General features: G+C 40.3%; 3 protein-coding genes across 4 annotated transcripts; 1 reads left to right on the top strand and 2 right to left on the bottom strand.

Moving 5' to 3' along the window:
* Window positions 1–1,548: 1,548 nt before the first annotated feature.
* LOC136686083 (vasotocin-neurophysin VT 1-like) lies at window positions 1,549–4,140 on the top strand. The gene is made up of 3 exons (XM_066659585.1): window positions 1,549–1,705; window positions 2,012–2,216; window positions 3,712–4,140. Exons 1-3 carry the CDS (start codon window positions 1,574–1,576, stop codon window positions 3,852–3,854), a joined length of 480 nt encoding a protein of 159 aa, XP_066515682.1. The 5' UTR covers window positions 1,549–1,573; the 3' UTR covers window positions 3,855–4,140.
* Window positions 4,141–4,919: 779 nt separating this feature from the next.
* ythdc2 (YTH domain containing 2) lies at window positions 4,920–23,546 on the bottom strand. Of its 2 annotated transcripts, none has more exons than XM_066660201.1 (31): window positions 23,458–23,546; window positions 22,011–22,175; window positions 21,798–21,888; window positions 21,419–21,618; window positions 21,053–21,255; window positions 20,545–20,711; window positions 20,282–20,384; window positions 19,637–19,793; window positions 19,039–19,146; window positions 18,739–18,887; window positions 18,426–18,561; window positions 18,142–18,268; window positions 17,809–17,874; window positions 14,593–14,771; window positions 14,181–14,277; window positions 13,948–14,035; window positions 13,767–13,847; window positions 13,596–13,678; window positions 13,314–13,419; window positions 12,896–13,015; window positions 12,313–12,585; window positions 11,717–11,843; window positions 11,244–11,464; window positions 10,421–10,616; window positions 10,223–10,335; window positions 9,806–10,098; window positions 9,363–9,522; window positions 8,476–8,679; window positions 8,180–8,362; window positions 6,923–6,994; window positions 4,920–5,880 (listed from the first exon to the last, which is right to left on the bottom strand). In XM_066660201.1, exons 2-31 carry the CDS (start codon window positions 22,168–22,170, stop codon window positions 5,875–5,877), a joined length of 4,269 nt encoding a protein of 1,422 aa, XP_066516298.1. In that variant the 5' UTR covers window positions 22,171–22,175; window positions 23,458–23,546; the 3' UTR covers window positions 4,920–5,874. The 2 variants fall into 2 exon arrangements, with proteins under 2 accessions (XP_066516298.1, XP_066516299.1); XM_066660202.1 differs by having other exon boundaries at window positions 11,259–11,464.
* A 577-nt stretch (window positions 23,547–24,123) lies between these two features.
* LOC136676105 (homeobox protein goosecoid-2) lies at window positions 24,124–26,377 on the bottom strand. Its single transcript, XM_066652967.1, has 3 exons — window positions 26,149–26,377; window positions 25,296–25,528; window positions 24,124–24,225 (listed from the first exon to the last, which is right to left on the bottom strand). The coding sequence occupies exons 1-3, from the start codon at window positions 26,375–26,377 to the stop codon at window positions 24,124–24,126; spliced, it is 564 nt and encodes a 187-aa protein (XP_066509064.1).

Here is a 26,377-nt window from a genome sequence, read left to right as displayed (position 1 = left end):
GAGAACATTCTTCAAATTCAGGAATCTTAGCGATGAGTCTGGGCTTTAGGGCGGAGGACTAAAGTCCTGGAGTCCACTGTCACACAGCATGATGCTCAAGTTTCCTCAACACTTTGTTACTCAGAATGGTTTTGTTTTTTTACCAACTGCAACCCAACTAAAAATCTAAAAATCAAAATCCATCCATCCATCCATTATCTGTACCGCTTATCCAATTTAGGGTCGCGGGGGGTCCAGAGCCTACCTGGAATCATTGGGCGCAAGGCGGGAATACACCCTGGAGGGGACGCCAGTCCTTCACAGGGCAACACAGACACACACACATTCACTCACACACTCATACCTACGGACACTTTCAAGTCGCCAATCCACCTGCAACGTGTGTTTTTTTTGGACTGTGGGAGGAAACCGGAGCACCCGGAGGAAACCCACGCGGACACGGGGAGAACACACCAACTCCTCACAGACAGTCACCCGGAGCGGGAATCGAACCCCCAACCTCCAGGTCCCTGGAGCTGTGTGACTGCGACACTATCTGCTGCGCCACCGTGCCGCCCTAAAAATCAAAATAAGCTGATGTTTTCTTTATATTCCCTCAGAAAGTGTCACTTTATATAACCAACATAAAAGTACCTGCAGAATTAGTAGATAATATCAATAAAGAGGAATTATTCAATGCACCTTGTATGTGTTGATGAATTATTTATGAATTTACACCTTTGAGACCATGAGAGACAAATAACTCTCGGTTCTTTCTTTACGACAGGGTTTTAGGGCCACAGCGTTGAAAAAAAAAACATTAATGTATCTGAGTATAAAATAATAATTCCACTCCCTCCGGATCGATCAATTTCATGATAATTCTAATTGCATCCTGTGACATTACTAGGGTTCATACAGACCGGATTCGGCTTTAAGATACTAATAACAATCTGGTCCTGATGTGCCAGAGGACTTAGTATTTATTCCTGAAATCTATACGATAGTGTGACTTCAACAATACACTGCATTCCTCAATTAAACTGCAAAGCATTGTGTCTGCCTCATTATGCGCACAGCAAAATATTCTGACTTAATTCTCTGAATTATTCTGAGAATTTATCTTACTTTAAACTCTGAAATATTCCAACTTTATTCTCAGATTTAATTTCCTTTTTTCAATGCCGTAGCCCTAAAACTCAGTTGTACTTTTCAAAGCATTCGTTTGTAGGATCCACACCGACTCGCAGTGACCCATAGTAATCCACAAGAGTCCACAGTGACCCCCAGTGATATCTCAAACTGAGTGAATGCATTTTAAAGTGCTCACCTTCAGACTCCCCCCAGTCTCTGTGATTCAGCGATTGTCCAAATTCTACTTTTATTTCTAAAAGATAAAAGACTGGGATTCAACAAATTTCTTTTTCAAAAGTGTACTGTAAATGTTTGGACCCATTATGACTCTACATTGATGCTGATGTTGCGGATGGTGGTGATGTGGGGGAGAGGGAGGGCAGACTGTGGCATAAAAGCAGCAGCAGCAGCAGGAATCCTCCTGAAGCAGTGAGAGACAGAGGAAGAGTGAGACAAGTTCATGATGAGCGCTCAGATACAGTTTGCACTCTGCTTCCTCTGCGCCGCACTGGCGTTTTCTTCAGCATGTTACATCCAGAACTGCCCCAGAGGGGGCAAACGATCTGCCATCGACATCCAGCTCCTTAGACCGGTAAGACCTCTAATCTTTCATTTCTCAGATCATTGGTGATGTCCAGGAGGGTAGTGCATAAGGCAGATTCTCTACAGGGAACTAAGTGAAATGAGTTTATCCACAGATTTCAGATAAAAGCCTCCAAACTACTTTTGCATAAGACTCATTTGAAGTGAATAATAGACTCTATGTTTACATTTTTTAACAAAAACCTACCTAAAAAGGCCACAGCACAATATTTGACCAGGCTGTTCAGACTACTTTCAAATAGCCGGCATGCAAGAGAAAGTGTGTAGAGTAACAGTTGCCTGTGTCCACTCTCAGTGTCTGATGTGTGGACCTGGGGGTAAAGGCCGCTGTTTTGGCCCCAGTATTTGCTGTGGAGAAGAGCTGGGCTGCTTGGTGGGCTCCCCCGAGGCCACTCACTGTATAGAGGAAGATTACCTGCCCTCTCCATGTGCAGCTGGAGGGAAAACATGCGGAGACCAAGAGGGCCACTGCGCTGCACCTGGGGTCTGCTGCCACTCAGGTGAGTTAAACTTTTAAATATATATATATATAAAAAACAACTTTTGTTGCCTAATACGTATAACATTCATTTGCATTGGTAAGAGTAATGAGGCTTTTTTAAATTTAAGGTGCACTTGAATGACTTCCTACAGCTGATGATAGTCGCTAGTGGTGGGGAGTGTAGCCAGAAGAAGTACAGTTATAAAGAAAGAAGAAGTAAAAATAGACAAATATTGAAAGTAAAATACAGGTTAAGTACTGAGTAACTTCTTAAAACATCCAGTATTAATCAGCAAAGGAACTTAAATCAGTTACTAAAACCCCAAATCAAATGCAAATTAAATCCAAAACTTCACTGCAGCTGAGTACATTCCTTTCCCTCACAAATACGACAAATACAAATGACCAGCATTATACTCAAGTGCAAAGAAACATTACATTTAGTACGGTCAGTACTATTCAGCACCAGAGAATCCTTCTGTTCCACAGAGTAAACAAAGGTGTATAGCTGAGGTGGATAGTAATTCATTGCATTTACTTAAATAGATGTACTTAAGCACAGAGATGCATTTATATTCTGAGTATATTAATGAAATGTAAATAAATGTGCAGTTATTTGTCATTGTAAACGTACAAAGAAATGTGTCTTCTTCATTTAACCCATCAGGGACTGCACACACACACTAGTGCACACACTTGCTCAAGGGCCCCTCAGCTATGGATTGCGGGAGATGGACAGTGACCTCAGAGACAGGGACCTGGAGGTTGTGGGTTCGAGTCACCCCACTCTGGATGACTGTCTGTGAGGAGTTTGGTGTGTTCTCTCTTTGTCTGCGTGGGTTTCCTTTGGGTGACTGTCTGTGAGGAGTGTGGTGTGTTCTCTCTGTGTCTGCGTGGGTTTCCTTTGGGTGACTGTCTGTGAGGAGTGTGGTGTGTTCTCTCTGTGTCTGCGTGGGTTTCCTCCCACTGTCCGAAAACAAACGTTGGTAGGTGGATTGGCAACTCAAATGTGTTCATAGATGTGTGAGTGTCTCGCCCTGTGAAGGACTGGCGCCCCATCCAGGGTGTGTTCCTGCCACACGCTCAGTGATTCCGGGTAGGCTCCGTACCCACCGCGACCCTGAACTGGATAAGCGCTTACAATGAGTTAATTCATTATTATTCTTTTCTTTTTCACATATTTTTGAAGTTAGAACATATTTCCTCTGAGATCTGTGAACTCGGTCCTTGCTTCTTTTCAAACTGTTGCCAGCTCAACATTTTATTTGAGAAAATACAGGTAAACAAGAATAGGAATAAGGTGGTACAGGCTGCAGTTCCTCTGCTGCTAATTGCTGCCTTTCCTAAGAATTTCCACTGTACTTTCAGAGCTGTTAATTTTGTCCTCAGGTAGCACAATCCTTTTACCTTAGTAAACATGTAGGCTTCTCTACCCACCCCAGGATCCGCTAAATCCATGCTGTGACAAGTATTTGAAGTTTTGTGCTCTTCATTTTCCTGGTGTTTGTCTACAGAGGGCTGTTCTCTCGATGCTGACTGTATGGAGGAGAGTGAAGGCAGAGAGCAGGTCGAACAGAGCAGCAACTTAAAGGGGGTGTCACGAGGAGAGATGCTACTACACATGCTACACTCCAGCAGGGCTAAGAGTCCGTACTGACTCTTCAAACTTTACAGATCACTCACAGTGCCTGGATAAATCTCTCTCACACACAAACACTCATAAATGCACACGGTGATAATCGAGTACAGCATCTGAATACCACAAAGTCACAGACAGGCTGAACTATATATAGATTTCTCACTCAATTGAATGCTCTATAAAACTGTTAATTTGCTGCAATAATCTGTGGCTCTTTCTGTTGTCAGTTAAAAGCTTCTACAGAAATATATAAATGTACACTAAACACTGTAAATACAGAATATAGCAAATAAAAATGCTCTTGCACTGCTTGCTTTTGTCTTTTTTATTGATAAACGAGTTTAAAAACACTTCTGGTTGCTTTAATGACTATGCTTACCCCATATGTGCATTTGCATTAACTAAATTATAGCTCAGCATGGTGGCACAGCGGGTAGTGTCACTGTCATAGTTACAGTTGTCCTGGGGTTGTAGGTTCAAGCCCCGCTCTGGGTGCTGTGAGGAGTGGGGTGTGCTCTCTGTGTCAGAGTGGGGTTCCGCCAATGGTCCAAAAACACATATTGGTAGGTGGATTGATTATTCAAACGTGTCCCTAGGTGTGATGTGAGTGTGTGTTGCCCCTCCAGGGTTTGTTCATGCTTTGCACCTGTGATTCTGGGTAGGATCCAGACCCACTGTGATTCTGAACTAATTAGTTACAGATATTGAATGAACAAATTAATGAAAATAAATTATAGATACAATTTTAACAGTGTGGCAAAAAGTTAATTAAATAATGCCTTCATATAAATAAATAAAACTGTATTTAAAAATGAACTAAATTATTCAGACACGACAAGTATATAATGTTAGCACTTTGTTCGAAAGCCACAGCTGGAAAGTTACATCTTTGAGATGGTTACACACACACACAGACACACACGGACACAGACCCCCCATTGGGAGTTAGGTGCCTTACTCAGCTGTAAATATTGAGGCCATCAGTGTTTTTATTATAGAATTATGGTTTATTTTTGGCACTTTCCCTTATGTGAATTAAAAAAAAAAACAACAACAACAACAAAACTGAAAAAATCAAGCAAGAACTTTATTAAATACAAAAATTAAATTATTTCACAGAACCTGAAAATCTGCCATAAAACAGGCAAACACTGCATTCACATCAAGATGATGACACTCTCCTCAAGCTCATGTATGAATCAACTAACGAAACGGTGTTAAAAAAAAGTGAGAAATCGTACCGATTTTCTTGAGTATTTCCGTGTGCATCGCAAATAAAGAGGTAAACGAATGAACTGTACACTGCTCTGTGTAAAGCTTTGTCTTCATCTCAGTGAAACGAATGAATGTAGTCACAGATATTCTTCACAGATGAGTCACATCTGGTCTCACATGAGAATTAAGAGATTTCATATAGTTATTAATTTAATTTCACTTATGTATGGAGCATCCTCCCATCAAAAGTCATACATATTAAAAAATATGTGCAACACCCACATGAAAAATCATCTCTAAAGAATTCACATTATAAGGAGAAACGCGACAACATTAACTTAGTGTTTCATGTCTGTGCAAGCCATCATAGACAGCAAAAGAACATTTGCACAGCAATCAAAACAGGCCCCATAATATATATGAAAAATGACAATAACGGCCTGCCAAATAAGATGGACAAAAAATGAAATATACTGAAAACTGAGTGCATTTTGAAGAAAGGAACGCTTCAGCCTCTTACATAACTAAAAACTTTGCTACTATTGCACTTTCATGCACATTGAAAGGACAGAAACCTACTGACTAAATACACTCAGAGTAGAAGCCAATAGATATTTGTACTTACTCCTTACTTTATTGTATTTTAAGGCAGAGTTTTCTATCCCTTTCCATATACGGAGAGATAATTGTATAAGTAACTCATCAAACGTTATTGATTATGGCGCAAGAATTAGGTTAAAAGATACTTCCTTTAATTATAGGTCTAAAAAGAGACAGGTAAGTTGTAGATCATAGTCCCCAGCAGTGATGTCAGTGTCATTCTTCAAATCTGGAAAACCAAAAAGTTTTACCGTTAGATAATTCACCATTTTCCTTTAATCTTGTTTGATTAAACATGGACAAACCTAATTTTACTTCAAAATACAGTGGACCCTCTACTTACGAACGCCTATACTAACGAACTTTCCAAGATACGAACCGGGCATTTGAATATTTTTTGCCTCCACCAACGAACCATGACTCTAGAAACGAACCCGAGCCTTCGCCGAGCCGGCGGCCTGAAATGGCCACTGGCCCCAATAGGCGAGTCTCCCAGCGCCCAGACTTGAGTCATTGACCCATTTTCTCTCGTTCTCTCGACCCTCGAGCTTTTAAGGTTAGCAAATTGTAGCTTTAGCAATTTAGCATTAGTGTAAATAGCAGACATCAAAATTCGTGCCAAGTTAAGCCATATCTACGCTTCCTCTCCCCACATTCACCCGCCTACTCTCCGTTATTCCACCCACCCCCCACCTCCCGTCATACAGCCAGTGCCTGTGTTACTGCTCCAGCCAGTCGTTTATTACTGTTACCACTGTATTTCTCTTTTATTTTTAGTAACACTTCATGTATTTTTTTCTTACTAATTTGAGTTTGGTAAACATATATCAGTGCAAAAAGGGGTGACTTTCGGGGTGGGGGCTGGAATGTATTAATTGCTTTTCCATTATTTTAAATGGGGAAAATTGACTCGAGAAACGAACTTTTCTACTTATGAACCGGGTCACGGAACGGATCAAGTAGAGGTTCCTCTGTATAATAAACCTATCCTGCTTTTAAAACAGCTACAGGTTCTTGATGATGTCCCCATGCAACAGAGGGCAGATACAAGAAACAAACAGTCAATGTAACGTTTCAATATTACTTCACAGTCTCTATTGCAAAGTGTTTGTAATTGCTTTTATGGAATTCCATCTTTCGTTATCACTGCAGACAACTGACGTCTGTGAGCTCATTAAATATGTTGATTTTCGGTGCTGTGTTCTTCCAACCTCTTTTACAGTCATCACGTGATTCTGTGCTTTATTTAAGCTCAAACAAGTGTGATGTACCTCATGCTGTTGTTTGGTGGAGATGCGATCCCACAGCTGCAGCAGCTGTCCTCCAGCCTGCGGCTCCAGCTCCTACTCAGCAGTGAGGAACACAAAAACAATAATTTTAGAATTCAAAAGGCAGTTTTTTGAATAAAATGTACTAAAGTATACAAAAAAACATTTTTTTCAGACTTTAAAATCAATGTATTCATGTGGCAGTAACTGATTAATAATCCTATGATTAGCGAGCATGTGTCATGATTCTTGTTGGGAGAAGGATTCATCTGTTTACAGCACACTGAGTGATCCACATTCTGTGTTGAAGGGAAAAAATCTCCAACAGTGAAGCTTTATGTTCAACAGTCCTTCAGAGAAAACAGATCTTCATGAATAGCTCCACATTTGTTAAAGCATCTTTATAAAAGCTGGGTTTTTTAAGCAGTTCAGATACTGCAACAATAAAATCTAAGGGTTTCGCCCTTGGGGACCACTAGCAACTCATGGAAGCCTGTAGCAGGGAGCTTGATGACCTCAATCTATGCTGGGACTTAATATATCTGTTCGTTTTAAATTTCGTTGTAATGTCTACTTTGATGTTTAAACAGTAGCACACTAAAGAACATAGGGGATGTATACAGTTAAATGGCACGTGGATCTGTGTGTACCATTAGTACAAATAAGGTTGTGCAACATATTGATATTTACATTTATACTTGTCCAATATTGACCTATAACATTAATACAATTAATTCATATTTAACATACTACCAACTCTCCGGAGGAGCAGAGTTTAGGCAATGCAGAGTTAATACAGTAAAATTAATCAATTTATTGAATCGGTTTTTGCACCTTATTGACCTGCAACTGCCTTATCAGTTCATGATGAATCATGACATGTTAACATTAAAACAAGCTATTTTTCATGGATATTATCATTCATTCATTCATTTTCTGTAAGCACTTATCCAGTTCAGGGTCGCGGTGGATCCAGGGTCTACCTGGAATCATTGGGCTTAAGAAAAACACACCCTGGAGGGGGTGCCAGTCCTTCACAGGGCAACACACACTCACACATTCACTCACACCTACGGAGTTGCCAATCCACCTACCAACGTGTGTTTTTGGAGCGTGGGAGGAAACTGGAGCACCCGGAGGAAACCCACGCAGACACAGGGAGAACACACCACACTCCTCACAGACAGTCACCACACTCCTTGGATATTATCAGTAACTGACTAAATATAAAATAAGCATACATCGCAAATTGTGCCCCACCTGTCCGTCTCGGCTGATCTGCACTTTCTTGTTGTCATTCCAGGGGTTGAGGAGCTGGTGCGTAAACTGGAAGGGGAGACTCTCTTTACGGATCCATTCCACTTGGAAAACCCCTCCCAGTCCAGATGAACCCCAGTCCTGACAGCGCTCCGAACCAATTTCGGAACTCATTTTAGCATAGCCCTGAGAGACAGAGTGAGAGAGAAAAAGAGAGAGAGATGAGTAATATAAAACAGTATTCAAATGACTTCAAAATCATTTCTCAAATACAGTCTGCTGTTGGTCATAAGGCTCACCTGGAAGTGTCCAGAACCTTGTACGGAAAAGATGAGGAAGACCATGGCGCTCTCCTGGAAGGCTCGGTTTAGTTTGTGCTCGTTGTTGGGCGTCGTGGACCAGATGCCCCTCAGCTGGGACAGTTCAATGTTCCTCAGGTTACTGCTCTTCATGATGAAATAACGGACAGGTGGAGGGGGTCTCGGAGATGGGGAGATGGAGCACTGGAATGGATCAAAAGATACAGGATTTTTAACCTGCTACTTTATATTGAATCATGCAAATCCTTTTTTTTTTTCTAAACTATTGCTGTCATCAACTCAACAGCTTTGCCAAGTTCAATTGTGTTATTGATTTTCAAAAAATAAGACATAAATATTCTGTAGGGCGGCACAGGGGTGCAGCAGTTAGGGTCGCAGTCACACAGCTCCAGCGGCCTGGAGGTTGTGGGTTCGATTCCCGCTCTGGGTGACTGTCTGTGAGAAGTTGTGTGTGTGTCTGTGTTGCCCTGTGAAGGACTGGCGCCGCCTCCAGGGTGTATTCCCACCTTGCACTCTCTTGGAGACCAGAGCTTCACGCTTGCATTAGGTTGCAAAAGTTAATATAAAGATGAATTTCTTTTATCATTTTTTACATTATTTTTCATTCATAATATTTTGTAATTTTCTTTGCTTTCATTTTTTTTCACTATTAATTATATAAAATTGCCAGTTTTCTTAAATGCATCATTTTATTTATCAGTACAAAGTTCATCCTTTTTCTTTTAAAGTACTCTGTAAAGCACTTTGAGCTGTTTCTCTGTACCCATTTTGTTAGGCCCACCGTATGGAATCTTGGACACTTATTGTGTATTCAAAATAAAAAAACCAACCCTACTTGAGGCAGAATGAAAAAAAATGGCAGGTACTTTTCCAGAGGAGTTGGAGGAGGGGCTGGTGCAGGGGCTGTTAAAGCTGGGGCTGTCTGACTTTACTGAGAGACGGTCATCAGCAGAATGCTTGGAGTGAACAGCACCTTTATCTCTGTAGCTCTTTGACAGAGAGAGAGCAGGCGACACTCTTGAAGGCCTGGAGAGGACAGGAAAAGGGGATTTACTGCCTTTAATCTCAGAAATTCAAACATATGTTTAGTTTCAAAATTCAGGCATTACTAACAAACTTATATGATAAAGTATGAAACTCTAAAATGCGTTTTTGTCAGCTTAACTGACACATTTTTGTAAAATGGTATCCTATGTTTGATTTCAAAATACAAAAAAGGTAAACTACATGGAAATAGCTGATGACAGATCTGTGATTAACAAACATCACAAAAAGACTTTGTAATTGTTATTGCTGCAGAATGTCTTGCCTGTCTCCACTGGCTCCCTCATCTCCCTGCTCTGGCTCCATGAGGGCCCGTCGGCTATTGGTGCTCCTCCAGGATGAGGGCTGTGGGGGCTCCTCTGAGGACATGGGTTTGGGTCTCTGTCCAATGCCTGTGGGCTGCTGTAGGCAAGATGCTTGCTCCTCAGCGGACATCACCGAGACCAGAGCTCGGATAGTAGCTTCGTCCAGCTGTGACAATGGTTTAGCGGGGGAACGGATTCTCCTCAGGAAAAGACTGTGCCATCGCTGCCTGAGCTGAAACACCAGGTCTGCCATCTAAAAAATAAGAAAAAAGAAAAAGAGAGAAACATTAAAGTAGTTTACACTCTGACCTCATGGAGAAGAGATAATGATAAACTAACAGGTGAAAATAAAGACATATTTCTTTATTCATCCATACCTCTCGATCCAATTTGAAGTTAAGCCACTCGTCGATCTTTATCTGGGCCAGGTGAGCTGTGGAGCGATCCTCCATCTCACTGTCACTGCTCTCATTCACAGCCTCGTCCACAGCTGCAAAAGTCAAACACACACCATCAACACGTACAGCTCGTTAACTAATGCTGAAAGATGTTAGAGCCTGTTGATTGTGAAATACCTCTTGGCATGGCAGGTTCCTGGAAAGCAGTACTGGGCAGTTTGCTGCCTCCTCCAAACAAAGCCACAGTGAGCGGACTGACCGCCGTGCAGCAGCGCACGCTGGCGATCCTGTGTGCCCGTGTCATCTCATCGTAGATCAGCCAGTCAGTGGGCAGAGACTGGACTGCTGCAGCCTGAGCATTGACTGGATAAATCTGAGGGTGGGGTTTGAGGAGAATATGTTTACGTATGTGTACACATTATATATTATTAATGTCGTCCACATGATGTAATTATTTTACTACAAATTTCCACATTATTTGTGATGAGCCAGTAATGAGTCCTGGTTAAAGGTTGGTCTGCATCAGCCATAACATTATGATCACCTCCTTGTTTCAACATTCTCTCAGCTCCAATGACCATACAGGAGCACTTTGTAGCTCTACAATTACAAACACTTGCCCATCTGTTTACTCTGCATACTTTGTCCACTTTTATTCTGTTCTTCAATGGCCAGGACCCCCCACTGGTCCTGATCATTCTCAGTGCTGATGTTACACTGAGATGGTGGTGTTGTGTTAGTGTGTGTTGCAGTGGTATGAATTGATGGTCAGTGGATTGTAGAAACAAGGTGGTGGTTGTAATGTTATGGATGATAGAAATATAAACTCATGGAGTGTGATACCTCAAAACACACTAATAAATAAATGATAAAAATACAGCCAGCACCATAACAATTAACAATACAATGCATACACTCAGTTTATTGTTTCTAAATATGAACTCTTGTTAAGCACCATTTTCAGACACTGACATCCAAGTGAAGATTTTGGAACTCTTACCCTGCTGCTACTAACCTTCCTGTACTGGGGCTGGCTGAGGACAGATGTAGGGTGGAGGCGGACCTTCTTCTCTTTGGCTCCCACAAGTGTCAGGCTCTCTTTGTCCACATGAATCAGGTTGGGGTACATTCCTGACACCAGTGCAGTCTTCACAACTGCCCAGTTCTCAGAGTTCAGATTAACATCCCTGATATCACCACCACCTCTGGCTCGCACGAAACCTGTCATAACACAGGATTAGGGATGTATAGTGCAATATATGGTATCCAGCTATTCTGAAATAACGGTGCAGTAGAGTAGGTCCTGTTATCACAAGAAAACTTCTTATTGATCTCAGTGGCACAATACACACATCTCTCTCAGCTTATGGATTATTTAAAGATTCAAATCTGCTGTGACATATGTCCAAGGTGTGGAGTTAATACTTGGACTAAACACATCTGATCATATGGTAATTATTTATTTTTTTGTACCTATGGCTCTGAGCTGGCCCAGAAGTTGTGTCCGCATCCCAAATATCATCTCCATGGTGGCCTGTGATAGAAAGTTCTTCTCACAGAAGGATCTCTCCCAGCCATCGCTACGGGCCTTTTGCCATGCCTGAGACACCAAGAAGAAATCGCACATCAAATACTACTTAGGCAGATAGATCAACTATACTTAAGAAGATAGCTCTATTATCTTAAAAGTAATTAGGTGTTTTTGAAATTGCTGTTGCTGTGAATGAAGCCTCCATTTTTAAAAATATGCAGATACATGTGGATGAGGTCTGAAGATGCTGCCCCTCAGCTCAGTCAGCAGGCTCCTGCTCAGAGTCCAAGAATCTGCAGAATATCATACGGTGTATTTTTTCCCCAGGGAAATACTGAAATTCAATATTCAGGATACAATTTCTACTGAATGTGTTTTACGAGATTTCTATTGTGAAGTTGAAACACTGTAAACCGATTCACCAATCCATCTGAGGAGAATCTGTACAGAGATTCATCCAAAAAGTGGTGATGCATTTCTACTAAATACCAGAAGATGTTGCTAAAGATCCTGCTAAAGCACTAGGCAACACAGCTACCTGAAAGGCTCGAAGCAGAGCCATGTGGTCACTGAAAGTGTTGGCAGCGAAGCGTTTTCTGCACAGCATGGCGGCTCGTTTCTGTGAGGCCTGAGCGGGCAGCACAAACGGGTCTCTGTAGGCCAGAGTGCAGGCTATGGTGAGGATGGGGTCCAGGCACTTTAACACCACAGAACACAGCACCATCTTCCCTAGGTGTGGCTCTACAGGCAGGTCGGCCAAGTGATAGCCCAGCTCCGTCAAGTCCTCCCAAGGGTCCATGGCGTCGATAGTCTGGGTTGGAAACACACAGGAGAAAACATAGCTGAAGGGCGAAGCTGGCTTTTTATATAATGTAAAATTATATATAATAATATAAAGCATATTATATTAGTCAGAAAGGGGCAAACCAGTTGAAGTAAATGTAAATTAAAAGAATTGAGAATTTGCAGAAAAATACATTCACTTGCAACAGCACCTTATAGTTTTTGGTGCTTGCTTTACGTTTTATATACTTTAAAAAAAACAATCCTACAAACGAAATATCAGAACAGAAGGTGATGTCTTTGTTAAAGCCACAGAGTCACAGAAGAAAGGCATGTACCTTCAGCATCTGCACCGCATTCTTCACAGTCATCAGGTGAGGAGGCTCTGGAGCTTTGGCCAAGAACTCAGCAATGGGGCAGTTAATGGGAGCAAGGAGCTTAGTGTGGAGACAGAGTTCCTATCACAGAGAAAGTCATAAATGTAAGAGAGTGCTGACACTGATAGCATTCAATATCACCGTATTTTCTTCCGTTTCATTCTTGTAAAATGACAAAAATAGAAAAGCTTACACATTTTTGGCAAACAAAACACTTTTTTCTAGTCTCTATGGTCAAGATTTAGTGTGTTTATTATCTTTTCCATGGCTGTGGGTGGGAATGGCAAAGCTAAATAAAGTTTATTCTGTGGTATCAAGACATTAAAGATCTTTTAAAGCGCACTTGCCACAGGAATACAATGCTTTCTGTGTAATGTACCTGCAGAGGCATACGCAACAGCTGTGGGACCTGATACTCCAACATGTTTTTAAAACGCAGCCGACTGAACAAATGGAAAGAGATTCCTGGCCTACAACGTCCAGATCTAAAACAAAAAGAATAAGAGTATTTAGTACAAACTATTTAAAATGTCTTTTTTTGGGTAGTGGCATTCCATTTATTATTTTGTGCATCCTGTGTGAGAAGGAGTTTTTATATTTATTATAATAATAAGCTAAGAAGACCAAAGTTCTGACTGATATAATGTGAAAAGATATGTACCTCCCCTTACGCTGCAATGCGCTTGCCTTTGAGATCCAAACCATCTTTAGCATGGTCACATGATTCAGGGCGTCGAAAGCTTTCTGTCTCAAAAAGTATCAAAGAAAAATCAGTAAATCTTATTTACAAGGAAATTATACCTGAAATCAGTAAATATTATTGGCACGGTACCTCTTTTACTTTTCCAGAGTCTATGACAAAGACAACGTCATTGACAGTGATACTCGTCTCTGCGATGTTTGTTGAAAGTATCTTTCAGAGGGGAAGAGCAGGGGTTAATGGAGTAAGAAACAGTGAGGAAAATAAAATAAAACAAATCTTGTATTGCAGATCATTAATAAACTGCACTTACAATTTTCCGAACTCCGTTTGGTGTTGGTTTTAGAACTTTCCTCTGATCTGAGGTCTGCATGTTGGAGTGCAGTGTGAATACCTGGTACCTGAGGGATCAGATCCAAACGATCCAATGGAGTTAACATTTGATGGGGAAAAACACACTCATCACATATCTGAGGTCACACTTTGAGAATGTGATTCAGCTGTTAATTACTAGGCTTGTTATTGACATTGGATATATAAACATGCCTGTGTTGATGTTCTGCAAATCTTTTGTCATCAAAAAGAATGCGGTCTCGCAGTCCAACTATTTCATCATATCCTGGTAAAAATATCAGCACCGCACCTAAAAATGGAGACAAGGATGACTTCATTATATTAACCTTTAAATAAAAACTGTATTAGGACTCCATATTTTAGACAAGGAAGTTGCAAAATAAGGATAATAAGTAATATCTCTGTTAATCAGTCTGGTTACTCTCTGATATCAGTACAAATGATCAAAATAATCTGATAGTTCTTGGCTTGGCTACAGTGGATACATAGCAGGGAACCACAGGGTGATAAAACTGCTGCGTTTGACTCTTTTACGCTCACAAACCTGATGTGCCTAAGTGTTATCCAATGCTTTAATTCATAATTTCAGCTTCATCACCCTCACCTTCATCTGAGCTTTGGCAGATGTTGTAGAGCAGATGCATGATGAGGTCCAGGTCCACCTTCTCATCATCAAAGCTGTGATGGTAGGCTTTCAGCAGCTCCTGGTCCTCTGCACTCAGCTCACCACTGCACGACTGCACCAGAGATGATTCGTCCAGCTGACCTGCCTCTAAAGAGGAGCTGCAGTGACATGGGAGAAACAGGACATATCTCTTAGCTCAGGACAAAATATATTTTTGCTCAACTTGCCTTTTATTCCTAAATATATTTTAAATACAGGGTGGGCCATTTATATGGATACACCTTAATAAAATGGGAATGGTTGGTGATATTAACTTCCTGTTTGTGGCTCATTAGTATATGGAAGGGGGAAACTTTTCAAGATGGGTGGTGACCATGGTGGCCATTTTGAAGTTGGCCATTTTGGATCCAACTTTTGTTTTTTCAATGGGAAGAGGGTGACACATCAAACCTATTGGGAATTTCACAAAAAAAAAAACAATGGTGTGCTTGGTTTTATCCATCCATCCATTATCTGTAACCGCTTATCCAATTTAGGGTCGCGGGGGGTCCAGAGCCTACCTGGAATCATCGGGCGCAAGGCGGGAATACACCCTGGAGGGGACGCCAGTCCTTCACAGGGCAACACAGACACACACACATTCACTCACACACTCACACCTACGGACACTTTCGAGTCGCCAATCCACCTGCAACGTGTGTTTTTGGACTGTGGGAGGAAACCGGAGCACCCGGAGGAAACCCACGCAGACACGGGAAGAAAACACCAACTCCTCACAGACAGTCACCCGGAGCGGGAATCGAACCCACAACCTCCAGGCCCCTGGAACTGTGTGACTGCGACACTACCTGCTGCGCCACCGTGCCGCCCCTGTGCTTGGTTTTAACATAACTTTATTATTTCATGAGTTATTTACATGTTTCTCTATGTTTAAAGCCATTGACATGTCGCAGAGGTTAACACGTGAGGAGCGGTTAGAAATTGTGTTGATGTTTGGTGAACGCAGTAACCGGGTCATTGCAGCAGATTTCAATCCAAAACACCCTACGAGGCCACCCATCTCCCATGCTACAGTTAGCAAACTGCTTGCCAAGTTTCGTGAAACTGGTTCAGTGTTGGATTTGCCAAAATGTGGACGCATGAAAACTGTCACAAATGAAGATCTCAGATCTCAGGGCGCCGGCCTCTTACTAGTACCCAGAATTCATAAGACTTCAGCGGGGGGAAAAGCCTTCTTCTACAAAGCCCCTCAGCTCTGGAACAATCTTCCGGCTAGTGTTCGGGACGCAGACACAGTCACTATGTTTAAGTCTAGGCTCAAAACACACTTGTTCAGTTTAGCCTTTGGCAACTAACCTCTGTCTAGTTTAAGGTTGTCATTTCAGGAACTCATGGGCATGGAGAATCAGGGTAAACGTGGATGATGTGCTCACAATTTCTCTTGCTTGGAACGAAAGGATGTCTTTGCCTGAGCTCCTTCTGGTTTCCCTCCTCCCAGTCTGTTATAGTCAGATCCGTCACTACGCTAATGAAAATATTCACGTGCTCTTATTCTCTGCTGCACTCAACTAAACTAACTGCTTCCCTTTTACTGTTTTCTGAGAGAATGGTGGCCCACTGATGGAAGATTGTTTGCTGGATTCTCCTGCAGACCAGACCAGACCAGCTGCTCACCTTATTATTATTATTATTATGTAGCATAATGACACTTCATTGGTGATCATTTAAAATTCAATCTATAGTTTGATCAGAGGAGGATGGGTCCCCTTTGTGACTCTTGGTTCCTCCCAAGGTTTCTTCCTCCAGCCGAGGGAGTTTTTCCTTGCCACTGTCGCCTTCGGCTTGCTTGCATTGGGCTTTGATTTAAATGTTCTGTTTTGAAACTGTGAAGCTGCTTTGTGACAACGTCAGTTGTAAAAGACGCTATACAAATAAATTTGATTTGATTTGATTTGAAGAAACATCAGTGGATGTCCTAGCTTCATTCAGCAAGAGCCCACAGCGTAGCACTCGCTGCATGTCACTGGAGAGTGGCATCAGTCGAACATCCATACGCAGAATATTAGCTACTCACAAATGGCACCCTTACAAACTCCACCTGCTGCAGCATCTCAATGAGGAAGACCCAGATCGGCGCACAGAGTTTGCAGAACGGGCAAAACAAAAATCGGAACAGGACCCTCCTTTTACACAGAAGATTTTGCTCAGCGATGAGGCAAACTTTTATGTGAATGGTGAAGTTAACAAACAAAACCACTGCCTTTGGTCTGACACTAACCCACATTGGATAGATCCCTCCAAGACTGTTGGAACAAAAAAATTGATGATGGGTTTTCCTCTTTATGCACTGAAGCTGGCACGTTCCCTGAGTTTTTCCAGCAAGATGGTGCTCCACCACATTATGGGTGTCAGGTCCGAGCATTCCTAGATGAACAGTTTCCTGGAAAGTGGATTGGTAGTTGTGGGCCAGTTGAATTTCCCCCAAGGTCTCCCAATCTGACCCCCTTAGACTTTTATAGACCTAGACTTAGACCTTTGGAGTCATCTGAAGGCAATTGTCTATGCTGTGAAGATACAAGATGTGCAGCACCTGAAACTACAGATACTGGAAGCCTGTGCTAGCATTTCTCCTGCGGTGTTGCTATCAGTGTGTGAAGAGTGGGAGAAGAGGGTTGCATTGACTATCCAACACAATGGGCAGCACTTTGAACACATTTTATAAGTGGTCAGAAACTAATTCATGAAAGAATAAAGTTACATTCCCAATAGGTTTGCTGTGTCACATGACCCTCTTCCCATTGAAAAAAACAAAAGTTGGATCCAAAATGGCCGACTTCAAAATGGCCGCCATGGTCACCACCCGTCTTGAAAAGTTTTCCCCCTCCCATATACTAATGTTCCACAAACAGGAAGTTAATATCACCAGCCATTCCCATTTTATTAAGGTGTATCCATATAAATGACCCACCCTGTAGAGAAAGTTTATCAACGATACAAAAGGTCTAATATGCCTTTGAATATTTTTTTTTTTAATTAGCTTCCGTTAAACTTATACCCATCATAGCTCCAGCTCTATTTATGTGGAGCACAGATAAGTAGATAAGTAAGTAGTTTTCTAATTCCTCACAACAAATAGTTGAGTTAAGCAAAATAATTAAATACACAGTTACTGGTTTACACTCAGCGTGTACTCACATATGTGACTCCAGAAGATCCACTGCTTCAGTCTGATTAAAATGTCTGGCCCAGTCAAGTGCAGTCCTAGGGGAAGAATAAGGAGTCAAGAGCATCTGATAATTACTTATGGGGTATAGTATGAAGCAGCAAGTTACAAGGTCTTTAAGGACTGCATTTTTTAACCGTTACAAATTTTTATGTCAGAAAGAAACTATAATTTGTTAGTCTTTTGTCGTCAGGATTTATTTTGAATTTAGATCATCAAAAAAAACCCTCACAGTTCGTTAGATAAAAAGAAAGTGCAAAATACTCTATTACAGTCCCAAAAAATTAAAATCAACTGGTCCTCACCACCCATTTGATGCTTTCATGTGCACACTGGCTCCCATGCTGAGGAGCTGCTCCATCTGGGTGATAAAACCTCTCCCAGCAGCCGCCATCAATGGAGTGGCACTTGTCTTACTGTGTCTGTAGTCAACTGAGACAAAGAGAACAAGCACAATCACTGGTTTACAATTTCTTTAGTAGCTTTAAAGCTCTTGTATAGCATAAACATGCAACAACAGTGATTAAACAGAAGGATCAACAATAGACAACTTTTAAATGCAACAGCAGATGTAAAGGACCATTCATACCACTTATGTTCTCATTGAGAATCAGATTAAAAAGCTGATTGAAGGCATCAGCATCCTGCATTAAGAAGATGTCTGAGATGCAGGTATCCATTTCCTTCAGCAGCCATGGCTCCAGTGAGGTTACATCCTTCTCATTCTGTACACAAATAATAAAATAAAATAAAATAAAATAAAATAAATAAATAAATAAAAAGACAGAAACCTAGAGTCCTAATTTTTTTGCTTGAATTAAGTAAAGAATATACATTTTTAGAAAAAGAGAAATGCTTAAGCTGAACATTAAAGAACAACAGTGAGCTGGCTACATTATTACCAGCTGGCAGAAGGCACTGTCCCCCAAGTCATCCAGCAGGTCGTTCTCCTGAAGGATGCAGGTAGGTGTCTTTTCTCTCTGAGGCTCAGGACGAGAAAATCCTTCTTTTACCTCACACCACTCCGTAAGAGATGTCTGCTGCCTCTCCTCTAAAGGACACACACACACACAAATGAGAGATTATTATAAATTATGTAACATTTTTTAAATACTTGATTAAACTAATTAATAAATAAGTAGTGACAAATTACCTGATAATAATGCATATATTAACCTACTATCTCATCGCCAGAGACTTACCTCTTTGCATCTCTGTCTTATATTTGACCATATCTTTGTTTGTGTAGCCTGTGGTCCTCAAAATGTCCTCCAGAAAAAGCTGTTTGACTTCAAATGGTCGCCCTTTGACTTAAAAGAAAAACAATTTCCTTTTGTGTATAATTGACCTTCTCAGTATTTGCAGAAATTAAACGGTAAACAGCTTGATGAAAATGCATACTTTAAATAATTCCTGATTGTTAAATCAGTTGCCTTTTATAGTAACAAACAGATAATGATGGATATACTTGACTATGATTTTTAAACATATTTATACACTTTTAATATATGTTTTTACAGCATGTCCCTGATTGATGGTCAATTGCATTCAATTTTAAAGTCAATTTAACAACATTAATACAGACAAAGACAAGAGATTTTTGTTTGATGATTTTTGGCAGTTTTTCCGTGTTTTTTTTTTTTTTAATTGTTCATATTGCTTTTGGAATTATATCGTATTGATGACAAAATAAAGAAATATATTGTGATATAAATGTTGCCCATATTGTCCAACTCTGGATATGATTAACAGGTACAACTCTACATGCAATAAAACATTTGCTTTTCTTTGCACACTCACTGTAAATGACAGGGCATTTGCCAAAGTATCTGATGAAAAGGTCCACGTCTAGGGCGGCACTGGAAAGGATGAGTTTCAGAGTCGGCATTTTCTGCAACATGTCTCTCATCTTGGTTAAGAGAAAATCTGTCAGGCCATCACGCTCGTGGACCTCATCCTGTGGAAAGCACAACCAGAGCACAGGTTAGAAAAGCCATATACTTGTAAAGCAGTTAACACAGTGCCTTGCCGAATGCACTGCTACAACAATGTGAAATGCCAATATTTAGGCACATTATTCCAGGTTAAATACAATTTAGAATTAAAAATATATGTACAGTATATTGCATATTATATATACAACATACAGCACTGTGCAGAAGTCTTAGGCACCTAAGATAATGACATATATTTAAACTAATGCCTACTCAGTTAGAGTGGTGCTTGTATAAAGTTATATATAATGACAGTAAATACAAAAAATGTATTTATACAAAAATGTATTTATTTATCAAATAAATATTATGAATCAAATAAGATATTTTTTTCTATAAAAGTAGTAGGTTAAACCATTCACAGAGAGAATATCAGACTGGAATAATGTTATTGGGTTTATTCTAAACGTTAGACAGGTGCATAGTACTGTATATGAAGATGTGTACTTACCACAATGACATGTGTGACAGTGGACAGTGTGGCATCTCCAGCCATTAAGGTTCTGAGCAGCACTCCACTAGTGCAGAATGTCAGTAAGGTTTTGGGTGAAACTCTAGAGAAAGAAACAGCATTTAACAAAGACTGCAAAGCGCAGAGATTGCATCCTATTTTGGGGTAAAATTAGTCCACGGGTGTCTTGGGTGAGAACCTACAATATGAACAAGCATACATATTACAATAAACTTTTTATTACAGATAGTTTTACGCTCTACCTGCTCTCTAGGCGGATCTGGTAGCCAATGGTCTGACCGACATTTTCTCCTCTCTCTGCAGCCACACGCTCTGCTACAGCGATGGCTGCCAGCCTTCTCGGCTGTGTACAGAAAATTCGGCATGGAATTCCTTTCTGACTGCTGTCATCCAGCAAGAACTGTGGGATCTAGGAAACAGAATCAGACAGGATTAATGCTAGCTGTCCAAAAATTAATAACACCACACATAGTTAATAGCAGAATTTACTTTAGAATATTAGAATGAATGTGGCTGAATATTAGAATATTAAATACATTTCTCACTCAAAATATTTAATGTGGAGACTTACAATGAATGACTGACATATAAAAAGCTCCAATTTTGGATATTCATTTAAAAAAATCTTAGTCATTAGAAACATTTTAGGCTGATTTTATATTAAGTTTTGTTTTTAACATGTAACCTGTTGGGTCCCGAATAATGAAAGAGAGTTGTTGGGATCTGGAGTGTGTAGTGATTAACCCTCACCTGAGTAGTTTTGCCTGAGCCTGTCTCTCCCACTACCAGCACCACCTGGTTCTCTTTGATAGTTGCCACTATCTCCTCCTGACGCTCATAGACAGGCAGAGACCGTCGAAAACATTCCAGCTCAGACGGACCTCTCCTTGGAGGCACTTGGGGAATACCATTATTTAGCCTGCCGCTCGTCCTGTTCTTTTCTCGGTTGCGATCTGAAAAGAAGAGAAAAAACATCTGAATAAGATTTACCAAAGGAAGTGCGGTCAAGTTAAGTTACTGTTCCCATTGCATAAGTCCTGTTCGAATCAAGGACATACACAAGAATGCAGAATCTGTAATGTGTTTATTGAAAATAATACCAGAATATCTGCTCACCACCAGCTTCAGGTGAAACAGCCAGCCCTCTTTCAGAGCGTGGAAGGAGGTCTGTGCGTTCCTTATTGGTAATGGGAAACCTCTGCAGCAGGCTTCGAACCACATGCTTAGAATTTCCAGTCAAATTAAAGGTCATAATGGACTGAGTGGACTCTGAGCCATCCTTCTTCCTTACAGTGAGGAACCGGTTTGATCCTTTACTGCAGTAACACGGTTAGATAATCGCAATATGAACTGACATTCGATTATCTACTTGTACGTGGTTATTACAAGCTCACATTTAAGAGGTCTACATCTGTTTTGTTCATCCTGACAACAGCCTTGATATACTTAGAAAATTGCATGCATGTTATATACTTGATTGAGTATTTGTATTTACCCCTTGCTTTTTGAAATGTAGCCCAAAGACTGGGCAAGGCGATGTATGAATGCTCTTTCCGAGCTGGTCAGTGAGGAAGGAAATTCCATCTCTATAAGAAAGAAACCTTAGTTATTATTGGTGAAATCACTGTTCATCTGTAAAGAGTGAGTGAGGCATTCTGGTTACTACATCAAAATATACAGATGTAAACCCCATTAAATTTATACACACCTTTTTGGTCGCTATACTGGAACCTCTCCAGAGCTACGTTCACAGCTATTTTAACTTCTTCATCAATCCTGATGTCTTTCAGACCTTTTGATTTCAGTGAATTGAACTGCTTAGAAGAATTCATGTTTGATTTCTTGGAGCCTGAGTTCGGCTGAGACATCTCACCTTGCAAGGATACAGGAGAAAGGACCAAGTCAGTCATTCAATGTTTATCTTCTGTAATCACTTATTCCTGGGTCATTGGGGGTCTGGAGCCTACACTGAGTCATTTTGCGCAAGGCAAGAACACACCCTGGACAGGATGGCACTGCATCACACACTCACCCAGAAAAAAGACATGCTGAACCACCTAATTTAAAGAAACGTATAACAGAAGCTCAGGCAGATCAATGCAGATAAATTACCTTCCATTCTGTGGTTGAGATGTAGTCAAAGTCCCAGGCATAGAAACCACACTTGCTGATGTCATTGTAAAACTAATTTCTATTTTTAAAATCATGATACTCTTATTTTACAGTTTAATTGTTAATGTATACATTTTGTACCACAAAATTCTACATGTACCTGGTTGTTCAGGTGTTTTATAAATGAGAGGAAGCTGAACACTGCAGAGCCGCTGACGAAAATGAAACTTAAAAAACAAGAAACGAAACTCATACAAACCCAAAGAACATTTTCAATGTTAACCTTCAGATTATGTATTTCATTACATCCATTTAATTCCCAAATAACTACACTGTTTTACAGGTTGTCCCCTCAAATTACAGTATGTTTTTATAAATTCGTTGCTGAGAGGTGTGAGGGTAAACAAAATGAATCTTGTTGCAAGTTTCTATTCCACCTTAAATGGTGCTGAGACTTTACATACAACGCGGCACTGCTTAAGGTGGAGCGGAGAATTTGAGTCAGGGAAATGAGTCAGTAAGAAAAAAAAGAAAAAAAATGTTTGGTGTGTATTTAAAGAACGAATTATCTCAAAATTACAACACATAAGCTAAACTGACTTCTTTAAATAACGATTTTTTAATCTAACCTTACTTAAATTAGATCAAGTTATGCTAGCTTATAAAAGCAACTTCAGTATATAAAGCTATTAGCTATATAACCCGAAGACTATGAATGTTGAAATAACATATAATAACAATAATATGTTTAGTTTGCTAACCCACAACTTACATAGTCTTACATTACCTTACTGTTAAACAACTGAAATGGGCTTGTAACTGGAATTATCCGTTCCACCTTAAATGGAATCCTTACACTGGCTCCAGAACGGCACTGCTGCAGTATTTAAGGTAGAGTCTAATCCAACTAGGTGGTAGCTCATTGGGCTTTTGTTTTGTCTGTATTGTTAGTTAAAAATTAGACGTTTTAAACACCATCGAAAAATATCTGCAGGATAAACAGGACAAAGTTACAATAAATTAAAACCCGCATCTGTACTTACTGTGTGAGTTCTGTGCTCTTTGAACAGAGATGTATTTAGCACGGCTTCTCTCCCCTACTCTAGGCTCCACCTACAGGCGAGTGATTGAGGCGCAGCCTGACAGTAGGAGGAAGGTGCTTGGGGCCATCATCATTAATTAATTATTACTTCTGAAGGCAACAGAAGTAAATATTCTTGAGAATGTTCAAATATTTATTGATTAAGCTTCACAAATCTTATATGTTTCATAACTGTTGCTCTAGAGATATGAGAAAAAAACGAGCTAAATTACAGAGGTCTCCATTGGCCAATTAGCATAGTATTTGTTGCTTGGGCGTTGGGTGTCCGTACATTTAGCTATTTGCTAAAACTAGGGTGACCAGATGTCCTCTTTTACCCGGACATGTCCTCTTTTTTAGACTTAAAAAAATGGCGGAATTTCACAAACGTCATCATCATCATCATTGAAACTACGTTACTTGTTTATTGCTATATAAAATAAGAGAACACACTAGAAGCACAAAGTGAGTTGTATTTCAGTCTTGAAACATGACACTGAACACCAAATTCAACACAGCTTGAAGAAATCTATTAATTTGCATTAAAATAAATAATTAAAAAATCACACATTGTTTTTTCCCCCATCTTTCTAACACATATTCACAAGTGACAGTCTTTCAGTCTCCTTCAGTCTCCATGAAGCACATTCTTCCAGTCCTCTTGCCCACGGAGACTGAAAGGTAGCCTCTTCTGTCTTCTCCATTTTGCTCTCCGATTCTTAAACCACACCTGAAAGCAATCAAAAGTATTACAAGGTTCCTGACCAAAAAAGTTGTATACTATATATTTGACACTCTTTGTTAATTTTATCAATTCCACTATTTCATAAAGATGCACTTTATAGTTCTACAATTACAGACGGTTCCTCTACAAACTCTGCATTGGTTGTTCTGCATTCTTTGCTAACCCTCTTTCACCCTGTATTTTAATGATCATGACTCCACAATACCATCACAGAACAGTCATTATTTGGCTACAGAGTGCGCCTATATGGTCATTGGAGCTGATTAAATGGATGACGATTGTTGAATATTAGAGTTTGGGACTTATTTGTTTAGGGATTGTGTACACCACTAAGGATTTTTAAATTAATGTAAAAAAGTAGATTTTAATTTAAATTGCCATGAAATATTCTACTTATCAGTGAAATAACTTATAAACTGATAAACACTGTATGAAGTTAAGTCACTGCTATTACGATTATATATCACATCTAATAATGAAAAATTATTAAAAAATGAAAATTTTAAACTCTGACTCCTCTTTTAACAGTAAGGAAGTGTATGATGGACATGCTTATTTATATGCATATGCAACTGTTTTAATATGTTCATTTTCATTAATTCATTCATTCATTCATTCATTCATTCATTCATTCTTTCATTCTTTCTTTCATTCATTATCTGTAACCCTTATCCAGTTCAGGATCGTGGTCGGTCCAGAGTCTACCTGGAATCACTGGGCGCAAGGCAGGAATACACCCTGGAGGAGGCGCCAGTCCTTCACAGGGCGACACACACTCACACCTACGGACACTTTTGAGTCGCCAATCCACCTACCAACGTGTGTTTTTGGACTGTGGGAGGAACCCGGAGCATGTTCATTTTTAATCATTATTTTTTAATTGGTTAAAGCTTTCTAAGACCAGCACTTCTCCAGAATCTTTGACTTTAAGTAACTACTGTGTTGGCTTCCCTTGTGTTTAATCGATTACTGTACTCAATAACTAATATAATTATTACTAGTGCCTACTCTGGCCAAATGTGGCCTGTAACTGAAGACTCATTTACAGATGTTACCTCCACTCTCTCTTCACGCAGATGTGTTCTCTCAGCCAGCTGTTCTCGTGTGTGTATATCAGGGTATTGGTTCTGCAGAAAAAGCTCCTCCAGGGCCTCCAGCTGTTCCTCTGTGAAGATGGTGCGATGGCGGCGGATTCTCTTCTGGATGTGGCTGAAAGTCTCTCTTCTCTGAGCATCTCCCACCAGGCATGACTCTGTTAGAGCTCTATGGCTCCACGTTAACTGACATGCTGAAATACAGAAACAGAGCTAAACTAAAAGTTAACACTGGAACAAGCAATACATTTGTTAAAGGTTAACTCCACAATTTTTCCAGACGTTTTCAAAAATGTGTGCCACTAAATCTCCCTTGCAGGCTTGAAATTATTTCACACCAGGAGACACTTGTAGATTCACTTGTTTTTCATGGATAATAAACAACATAGCCATATTTGTGTTGTAGAAATTGTGGTTCCTGAGTTAGGAGCTTTTCCCAAGTGAACCAGTTCACATCAAAGACTAAAAATTGAACTATGCAAGATATGAAACTATGCAATAGTTAAAAAAAATGGAACTAAATTTTGATGTAGAGAACTCTTTGGCAAGTTATGAACTACTTTAAATGCAACAAATGTCAAGCCCAGTGTTCTCAGACTGGCGCTCAGGGACCAGCAGAAAGGCATAAAGAAAAAAAATGTAGTCCCCTGAGAAAATGTTTTGAAAGTACTGTGGTTAAAATCACATCCGGATCTGTTCTGCTGGGAATAAAGCTGGCTCTTCTATGAAATCAGTTGAAAGGGTCACTGATGATTGTACATTGTTGTAATACTTTGTACAAAATGATAAAGACCAATATGAGGAGTGGTCTTACCTGTAGTGGGCAGGCAGCCAGTCTGTAGCATCTCTCCACAGTGAGAGCAGTAGCAACAGCAGAGGCAGGTGTGTTGTGTAGGTTCAGGGTTGGGATCCTGTTCCTCTGTAGATGGTCCCTGAGTATGCTGTGTGTTCCCATGGTCCCCTCGCTCAAACGTCCTACTCAAGATGCTGTCAATGCTGAAGGCAAACCTCTTCCTGCCTTCCTCTTTCTCTACAGTGTCCAT

The sequence above is a fragment of the Hoplias malabaricus genome, chromosome 2, assembly GCF_029633855.1.
Source record: "Hoplias malabaricus isolate fHopMal1 chromosome 2, fHopMal1.hap1, whole genome shotgun sequence".
Classification (NCBI taxonomy): Eukaryota; Metazoa; Chordata; class Actinopteri; order Characiformes; family Erythrinidae; genus Hoplias; species Hoplias malabaricus.
The sequence above is the reverse complement of the archived record's forward strand: the minus strand, read 5'-3'. Positions and strand labels throughout refer to the sequence as shown.